A 9,813-nucleotide genomic window follows, 5' to 3' on the forward strand; every position below is an offset into this window, starting at 1 on the left:
CTAGAATATACTAGGCACTATAGTCGTGTTTTCACAGCGTGAGTAGTGCAAATGGCCGATCACGTCTTGGTTAAAGGGCCTACCGCTCAGAAGTGGTACGTAAAAAACCTACAATCAAAAGAACTGCAGGCGAAACTGGTCGATAATCCAAAATACTGGAAGATTATTCTGAACCAAGGAGTACTACATGTCCAATGGAAGGAGGGGTCGTACTCTCCTGCGTTCAGCCTCGGAGTGGGTAAGTAGTCAAACGTCTCTTGTCTCTTTTCGTTTTCGTAATAATGTTCACCGGTGAAAACACTTTGCTTTGCTACTCGCAGTGAGTCGTGTCGCGAAGTCGTTCACATGCCCGCATTACGACCGCATCGTGTTAACCGGCAGGCGACAGTAGTGCACATGGTGCACGGGGTAGACAGACAGTTGATTGCGGGAATTACGTTACAAAAAAAAAAAGCCTAATGAATAGAATTTGCGGAAATAAGAAGTAGAATAAACGCGCCTGCTGTCGTTACGTGGACCTGATTCTCCCTGTTTACACAGCAAGTGGCATTCCTCGGTGTTTCGTGATAACAGGAGTAGGCTTCCAATTTGGGCTCAGTAAAAAAAAAAAAAAGAAAAAAGAAAAAAAAAGGATTCTGTTCTCACCGTTGTCTCGGTACGGTGCGGCATAGAGAATGGGAGCTCCTTGATTGTTGAAGCTGATTTAGAACAAGTTTTAAAGATGCCCAGGGTGCTCGTTCCGAGACAACTGGTAGTGTAGCAGCGAAACGGACGCTTTCTCAGCTGCAGGCGACTGAAATGTAAGCAGATAAAAGCGCCCAACGTTTTGTCGCATTCATTTATTTTCATGTTCATTTCTTTGTTTCTTTTTATTGAAGCATCAAACATGCTTCCTTTCTTCGCTACCAGCCTTCCTTTCTTCGCTACCAGCCATTCTCCAGATTTCGCGCAGAGAGAGAAAACTTTGTTTCAAAAAGAAAAAAAAAAGGAAAACAAAAGAATGTGTGTGTGTGTGGGGGGGGGGGGATGCAGTGCATGGAGTCGCCATTCCAAGACCGCAGTGGCCTGGGCTGCCGCTTTTGCCTGAGTTACCAGACTACGCTGGGTCGCTAGGTCAGAACGTAGCAAGGCAAGCAGTGATATCAGTTACCAACAGCATAATGCTTAGTGGGTGGAACAGCACGAAAAGACGAAGCACACAAGAAGAGAGTGTGTTTCGTCTTTTCGCGCTGTTCCACCGACTATGCAATTGTACCAACTCGCCCAACTGTCCATCCTACTTCAAAGCATAATGCTGCAATGATTTTTAGCTGCCGATCTAAAAGTTTCTCCCAGTGCATGGGGTACGGCCAACAGATGGAAGAGCACCGCTCTCTCCACTTCATTTTCAATGCTGCCGTTGCGCTTTGCCGCTAGTTCAGGACGAGGTTGTCTGCCACGGGATCGCGTGCTCCCTTTCATTAAGCTCACGACTGTACATGGGTACAATCCCAGCAATCATGGCCGCATTTCAGTGGAGGTGAAATGCAAGTTGACAGTGTACTGTATGATGTCATTTGCACGTTAAAAAACCCCAGGTGAGCCCACCACTACAGCATCCCTCATAGCTATAGCTTAAGTCGCTTTGGGACATAAAACACCATGAACCTACCATAAAGCAGAGTGGCTATGTTTTACGGTATGCGTGGGAGCTCAAACTGTTTTTCTGGAAATGCATCCTTTGTTTTGTCCACTACTGCTCAAGTGGGCATTCTGCCCACTTGAGCACTAGTGATGCTGGATGGTGTCAGCTCGCAGTTAAACATTACCGTGTCCTTTTATGTGCCAAGGTTTGCTCAAGGGCTAATGTTCCTCCTTAAGAAGTGTTGCTTTGAACCCTAAACAGTGTCCATGCTACGTTTCTCTTGTCAGTGGTCTTCATTTGGTCACTATTTTGCTAATCTCATGTGTGGAACCAGATATCTGCACAATGCGTTATACTGAATAATTCTTGTATGATGCATTTGAGTGCAAATACAATTTAGTGAATAGACCTTGCCACATGTCGTTTTGCAGGAAAACTGCAGCTGTGACAAAATGTCTAACCCAACAGATGCAAAAAAGAGAGTCCTGGAGCTTGAGGATGAAGTGGAGTCTGCAAAAAAAAAAAAAGAATGAAGAAATATAAGGCCGCAAGAGATGAAGCACGTCAGATGCTTGGTATGTGATCGCTTTTTTCTGAAGCCATTGGAATGCTGATCTTCATTGCTATGAGACTGAAATTATTTGCTGTGTCACCAGATGCTACGTAAAGCATAACAAATTCAAGTGCTAACTCTTAAATGAATAAGACCTCTTGGTCTGTAGCACGTCCTAGTAAAAGCACCAGTAAGATTATGTTGCTGCAATAAGGTTCCCCCTACACTGAGGATTAGGATCGGTGCTCTTCCTGTAGTTGCCTCTGCAACACATTGTAGGTGTAATGTAGTGCTCAGCTACACCGTGGCGCTGCTGCATGATGCCACCAACCACCACGCTTGCAGTGCACATAGCAGATGAACTGCTGCCACTCCTGCTCTGCAAGCATGGTTTGTTTGTGTTACAGTGACTTGCGTGTCACATGTCATTGCTTGAGATCGGCATGCATCTGAGATTGAGCCTGTTGTCGTATGTGATAGTTGCATGAAAATGCATGGTAAACAAATGCCACTCAAGGTGAGCACCTGTGCTGGTTTGTGCTGCTCAAGCCGAGGCCGAAAAACAGGCATGGGATCGGGTTCCTTTCTGTTCTGGAGTGGTCGGTGACAACAACGCTCCAGTGAACCCGGAGAGCTGCATTAGGTTCAAACACATTCACGGGGTATAAGTTGTAGCCAGATGGCTGCGGCAGGTCTGTGGTGCTCTTGCATTACTGTGGACGGCGTATCTGAATGGAACCCTTGATTCTTTCAGATTTTAACCTCAGAGTCTCCTGCAAATGATGAGGTGCATCTAGATTGAGCGCAGGAGGGACACCAAAAAATCTAAATTTGTATGAAATTATCATATGTGGCCTCGTCCTGTCTTGGACCTTGGAGTCCTTATGGCATGCGCTTCATTTTCCTGTGCCATTTTGGTCACTTAGGTGGTGTTTTCTTTTTTTTTCACAACAGGAAATTTATGCTTGTGCAAGCTCGGCACCTGGCTCAGGAATCTGCCTAACTTAACTCGGTCACTACACCATGTTAGCAAATGTCGACACGAAAGACAGACACGAGATAGGTGAAGCATGGGCTATCGAGTATCAGCTACACACCCGAGTGTCAGCCTTTGTCCAAATGTATAGCGTATTGCAGCCGCCATACATGTATATTGCATGCTGACCTCTTCAAAGCCCTTGCTACCGACAAACTGTTTCAGGGATGTGATCTGACTAACTTCTGTTAAAGCGCTCACAGCTATCTCGGCATCATCATCCGCACCCATGAATTCATTCTAAGCAATAGCAGCTCCCGTCAGTTGCACTGTAGTTACAACGTCCTCCGCAGTTAATTCAATCCAGGCATTTCCACAGCGAACAAAGAGATCAGAAGTGGGATGTGAGCATTGGCTTCATCAATTGCTATCAGCATCCCCTAGATTATGTACCTCTGATAGGGCGCCTTGAGTGCGTGAGTGATGCCAGTGTCCAGCAGCTAAATTTTGAATGGCGCATTTGGTGACAGAAAGGGGTTGGTCATGCAGTCAAGGGCAAAGAAAAGGCTTTTCTCCTGTGGTGAATGTTACATGGGCTGCCGCTGCTAGTGATGAAATAGTATTTTTTTTTTTCAGATGTTGCTGAGCTGGTCAATCAGCTGACGGAATCCATTAATAATGCTGCGTGTACAACACAAGCAGTTGTGCCGCCAACCGAGGCTCAGGTTAGTTGCTTTAGTTTAGTGTCTGCATGGTTGTCCTCATTACTGCCTTTCTCGATGAAACTTTTTTAAGGGTCCCACAAGAACTTGGTTCTAGCTTTATGATAGCACTGCAACAAGTCATGCACTTCCATTGAGAAGTGTGCAGGGATAGGGAAACGAGGAGCTCATTATCCATGTGAATGAAGTCAGCAGTCACTGAATTCAGAGATAGGCAAGAAGCAATGCTCTTTATGATTGGTTGGCTCTTAGGGTTTAATGTCCAAAGCGACTCAGGCTATGAGAGATACTGTAGTGCAAGGCTCTGGAAATTTCGACCACCTGGGGTTCTTTAACGTGCAACGACAACACAGAGCACACGGGCGCCTTGCGTTTCGCCTCCACTGAAAAGCGGCTGCCGTGGCCAGGATGCTCTTTATGAGGCTGGGCTCACAGACTGCATAATTAGTAGTATAATATTTTAAATGAATGTCAATTTATTAGAAACGACAAAAGACAGACAGTGCTATTTTCTTAAATTCGTCAAAGCAACCATGAAAAAAAATCCTAACTGCTTCCTTTCATTTTAGTGACTGTTCATTCGTGTGTACTTTGATTTGGAAGAGTTTTTGTGAAAGCTGTAGTGATCGGAAGTGCAAGGTTACTTTTGTTTACGCTTCCTGTTGAGCATACTTCGCATGGGCTATAGCAAAGCCCTTTTCATCAGAAAAGAGATTTCCATTAGCTTGTTTAATATTCAGCAATTTCTTAGGTTATCGATCTCGGAAGGCCATCTTTTTGCACTACAACTCGAATGACGCAGCTGGTGCTCCTCTAATCAGTCATTTTAGCGACTTGGGCCAGTCATCATGGTATTCAAGCTAATGTGCAGATAATCCACTTGCACCTGACAGCCACCTGCAATGTCACTCTGGCAAGTCAAAGGCAATTAACCACCATGGTATTGCCAGGAAGGTCTCCTTTGAGAAGGAGTTGTGGCTTCTTAAGCTGATCCAACAATAGTTCAATTTCACTTTAACCCCTTGAGCAGTATTATTTCAAGATTTCTAACTAAAATTGCTTAAAATTACGATATCGTTAAAGGCCCCATTACATGAAAATTTGTTGCCTGTGTTGCGAGTGAAACATCAAGAGCATGAAGCTGGCAAGTGGCATGGCCGAACACACATTCTTTGATTATTTGTGTGGCTTAACGAGGCCACATGATATCCAAAAGTTAGGAGGAGCTGCTAACTCCGGTCGTTCATTTGAGGTGGGAAGGTGAAATACGAATCAACATTCCAGTGCTCTTCAATGCTGAGTCAGGCTTGCTACACCTAGGCTACGCAGACATTTTGATACAGCTTGGTTAAAGCAGGGCTTTATATGTTCGGTGGTAGCCTACACTGGCCGCATCATACCCTTAAAGGCGGAGCTTAAGTGTCCCTTTAGTTTTTATTTTTACTGCTGGTTTCTACTGGTAGTGTAATAAAAAAGGAGGTATCAGAGACAAAAATATTTGAACCAGAAACTAAGTCAAATGAGCGCAGTGAAGTTTATTGCTCATTACGTGAAAAATCAACTGCCCGCCAATAAGCAGCAATCTAGTCGAGTAACATATAGCGAGGTAACTGGAAATGTTTTACAAGGGACGACCAAGAATGGAAGCCCAGGGGATTTCATCGGAATGTTGTCAATTTTCATCCACTGATACAGAACTTGCAATAGTATCGTCTGAGCTGTCATCTTCGTCGGAAGAACTACTCATGTCATCACTGTCGTCTTCGCTTCCCATAACAATGCAAAAATTGGTGTCTGAGCCATCTTCGGATGGCGAGGATGGCAACGAAGAAAAGCTTCTTTCCTGCGATGACGGGCCAACAGTGTATACGTTGCCTCTACCAGGCACCATTTTTCTCATTAAGGCTGCTTAAAAGGCTTTCAAGCGCTAGAACAAAAAGCAGTCAACGGGTCAGTGGTGCCATCTGTCAAATGGCGCATGACCTAAGCCACAGAGGAGCGCTGTACTCGCCTAAAACTCTCAGGGTGAGGATCTATCCTGCAAGGACAAGCTACACTCGTCCAAAATGGCTTGAGGGCAGCTTTACAAGGACGAGCTGCTTGTCCAAAGCGCTTGAGGGGTTAAATAATGAAAGCTACATGTGCAAGCTGGAAACTAAATGTTGCCTCAAAGTAGCACATACAGAGCAGGGAGTGCATGCTTTTACTAAACCTTCATTGGCAGTTTTTTTAATTGGTTGAGCTTCTGATGTACGAAAAGGATGTTAATATTTTTAAACAGGAGGTGGCAATGTGCTCTGTCTAAACTGGCTTTTAATGGCCTTTGCAATGTTAACGATGAGTAAATCCCTTTATTTTCTGACTTAAAATCTGTTTTTGCAAGCATAAATTAGGTCATTAAAAATATCTTATTTATTGTTTTTTCTTCTGCTATAGCAATGCACTATTAGTGCTCAATCCTTTGCGGGGCATTATGTGCCCTCTTTTTGGCTAGTTACCTTAAATACTTAGTACAGAATTGTCAGGTTACGCTAATAAAAATGTTAAAAGATGTTTGGCATCATTCAAAATTAGATCAAAACACCGCTCGGGAAGGTGTCAAAAACATCCAATAGTTTTCGTATGCCTTCATTGTTGTACATGTTAAAGTACGGCTTCTTGAATGTGTATTTTTACTTGCAAACAAATGACCTTAATTATGCGTTTTGGGGTTTCTTTGAATGTTCTGAAGCTGGTCTAAGTTTTTTGTTGTTTGTAAAGCCCCTTCATTTTCTTATTGCATATCAAGGAATATTGTTGTATGTTACAATACTGGTCATAGTACTAATATTTGCTTTTTGTTCTTGCAGGTGCACATTGGCAGCAATATTATGGTAAATCAGCAACAAAGTTTGCGTGTAACTTGGTGCGGGTTGTGTTCTCACCCGAAGAACTGGAAGAAAGCACTCTATGGCCATGTCTGCAATGCCCGCAAGGAAGAAGCTCCAAAGAAGGCACTGGACTGCCCAAAATTGGATGCTGTTATCTGTAAGTCCTCGAGCTCATAGCCTGTGCATGTGATGCAAGAGCATTCTGAAATATTGTCCAAACAGCTGACTTTTCAGTGATGGTCAGGGCCATAATGCTTGCCTTAATGCATAATGCTGTGGTGCCTGCATGGCACTCACACTGTCTGTGCTCTGTATATTTAATTTACAAAAGCTAAGGAAGGCTGGATGGACTCTAGCTTGTTCATTGCAGTCATGCTTCTAACGTTTTTTTTTCTTTTTGCAGCCTACACCTGCTTGCTCAATGGAGTACTGGCCAAGGTGGTCACCGGCAGATGCGCATGTTTGCACTGGGATTGTGGGCAGTGATCCGATTTTTTGTCGCAGGGTCTTCGAAAGCAGGCCTAATTACAAGGCCTAAACAGAGGAAGTACATTTATTCAAATAAATATAAGCTCATACAAATAAATGTTTCAGTCTGAACATACTTCCTTCGAACATCCACCGAATATCCCATAGTCATCATTCCTTCGAACTTCCTTTGAACCAATAATTGGCCACTGCCTGTGAACTCAACTCAAACTGACAACGGTCTGTTCACTGGGAGCTCAAAGGAAATTCACAGGAAATTCACAGGATGGTCAGAGAAATTTAATTCACTGTGAATTCAAAATCAGTAGCCAATTCTCAGTTCAGAGGAAGTTGCTTCCTTCTGACTTTTTTGAGTTCACTTTGAACTCAAAGGATGTTCCCATTTTTATAAGGGGAACGGAAAGAAAGAAGTCGTGCGTGTGTTTTTTCCCTTGTTTAACCTCCCCATATAATCTAAAGTTCAATACAGTTTGTAGTTTGTTCTCATGAAAGTTTCACCGTGTCGTAATTGACTGTCAACTCTCACAACACTGACACTGTACAGCACATGGGGACTTAGCGTTTTGCTACCACCGAAATGTAACCACCCCGGCTCGGACCGAGCCCGCGTCACCCAGCTCACTGGTCAAATGCCCTAAACACTGAAGCCACCGCAGTAGGGTGCAGGCAGCCTTGAAGAGGGTTACATTTGCAGGCATGTTTTGTACAAGCCAAGCTTATATAACCTGGGTATGGCCAAGCTGCGGCTAATGAGCAGCACGAGGCTCCTTGCAAAGTGCAGATCACGGCAGCTTGGCACCTGTCCACCACCCACCATTAGCCGTATTTCTGCCTCTACAGCCAGCTTCTCTGTACTTTCTCCTTTAAGTTCCAAACCACCTATTGTTTAGAATTCTTTTGAACCATGAAACAATATGCCACCCTATGGACACACATCTAACAGAGCTGCTGACGACTGTAACCATGCTCATTTGAATTCAGGTGAAATGAGGGTGCTCGTTATAATAGATGAAGAGAAGAAGCCAACAGTCGGCGAGGCCAAGGAAAGCACTGGGGATGGTACTTTTATGTCTTTTTTTTATGTTTGCTTAGATAATCACAGAAATTAGTAATGTAATCTGTTTAGGGGAAAGATAATTGAACACAAAGTAGAAGAAAAAACAAGTGCCGATGGTGGGAACCGAACCCACGACCTCCGAATATCGCGCCCGGTGCTCTTCCAACTGAGCTACATCGGCACTTGTCCTCCCTGCTACTTGCTTGGGTATTTATCTTGTCTGTATACGAACCTTGAGAGTGTTCACCAGCGCCACCCTCAGCCATAGCGGCGGACGTAAAACGTCCTTTGTTACCGCCAGCGTCACGTAGAACGTGATCAAGAGCGAGGGCGAAAGCTGTGCTAGAACCCTCTTACGGTACCTATGGCTTCAAGACTGCCAGAACCGAGACCCCCGTAAGCTACAAACAGATCAATTAAGGGGAAATGAGGGTGCTCATTATAATGCAGGAAGAGAAGAAGCCAACAGACGGCGAGGCCAAGGAAAGCATTGGGGATGGTACTTTTTTTAATGTTTGCTTAGATAATCACATAAATTAATAATGTAATCTGTTTAGGGGAAAAATATTTAAACACAAAGGAGAAGAAAAAACAAGTGCCGATGGTGGCAGCCGAACCCACGACCTCCGAATATCGCGTCCGGTGCCCTTCCAACTGAGCTACATTGGCTGCTGTCCTCCCTGCTACTTTCTCGGGTATTTATGTTGTCTGTATACGAACCTTGAGAGTGTTCACCAGCGCCACCCTCAGCCATAGCGGCGGACATGGAACGTCCTGTGTTACCGCCCATGTCACGTAGAACGTGATCAAGAGCGAGGGCGAAAGCTGTGCTAGAACCTTCTTACGCTACCTATGGCTACAAGAATGCCAGAACCGAGACCCCCGTAAGGTACAAGCAGATCAATTAAGGGGAAATGAGAGTGCTCGTTATAATACATGAAGAGAAGAAGCCAACAGTCGGCGAGGCCAAGGAAAGCGTTGGGGATGGTACTTATATGTCTTTTTTTAAATGTTTGCTTAGATAATCACAGAAATTAGTAATGTAATCTGTTTAGGGGAAAGATTATTACACACAAAGTAGAAGGAAAAACAACGTGCCGATGGTGGGAACCGAACCCACGACCTCCGAATATCGCGTCCGGTGCTCTTCCAACTGAGCTACATCGGCCGCTGTCCTCCCTGCTACTTGCTTAGGTATTTATGTTGTCTGTATACGAACCTTGAGAGTGTTCACCAGCGCCCCAGTCAACACACCACCGGCAAAGAAGGTAAGGCCGCCCCTGATAAGCTAGCATCTGCTTATCCAACACCAGCCTTGCAGAAATCCTTCAGAGTGCATATCAGACCTACAGTGCAGTTTTATATCACTAAGATACCCACCAGAACAATGCAGAGAGTAATAGACGCAGCGCTTGGTACCACAGGTTACCAGGGGTTTGTAAGCCACAGGGCATCTAATACTGTCACAGTACATTTAGCCACCATTGAGGATGCACGCAAAATGACCACAGTAACACAGATT

At 44.5% G+C, this 9,813-nt stretch overlaps 1 protein-coding gene across 2 annotated transcripts; it reads left to right on the forward strand.

Annotated features, from left to right (window-relative positions):
• Positions 1-28: 28 nt before the first annotated feature.
• LOC146177297 (uncharacterized) lies at positions 29-7,291 on the forward strand. Of its 2 annotated transcripts, none has more exons than XM_084581121.1 (5): positions 29-238; positions 2,056-2,199; positions 3,790-3,878; positions 6,725-6,902; positions 7,149-7,291. In XM_084581121.1, the coding sequence occupies exons 2-5, from the start codon at positions 2,154-2,156 to the stop codon at positions 7,229-7,231; spliced, it is 396 nt and encodes a 131-aa protein (XP_084437247.1). In that variant the 5' UTR covers positions 29-238; positions 2,056-2,153; the 3' UTR covers positions 7,232-7,291. The 2 variants fall into 2 exon arrangements, with proteins under 2 accessions (XP_084437247.1, XP_084437248.1); XM_084581122.1 differs by having other exon boundaries at positions 2,093-2,199.
• The last annotated feature ends 2,522 nt before the right edge of the window (positions 7,292-9,813 follow it).

This window comes from Amblyomma maculatum, chromosome 10, assembly GCF_055883805.1.
Source record: "Amblyomma maculatum isolate TAMU_Amacu chromosome 10, ASM5588380v1, whole genome shotgun sequence".
Taxonomy (NCBI): Eukaryota; Metazoa; Arthropoda; class Arachnida; order Ixodida; family Ixodidae; genus Amblyomma; species Amblyomma maculatum.

Excerpts from the sequence above, each read along its gene's own strand:
- LOC146177297 (XM_084581121.1), top strand. The coding sequence starts at position 2,154 with ATGAAGAAATATAAGGCCGCAAGAGATGAAGCACGTCAGATGCTTG. Across the intron at positions 2,200-3,789 it reads TGAAGCACGTCAGATGCTTG|ATGTTGCTGAGCTGGTCAAT; the intron begins GTATGTGATCGC and ends TTTTTTTTTCAG. Across the intron at positions 3,879-6,724 it reads TGCCGCCAACCGAGGCTCAG|GTGCACATTGGCAGCAATAT; the intron begins GTTAGTTGCTTT and ends TTGTTCTTGCAG.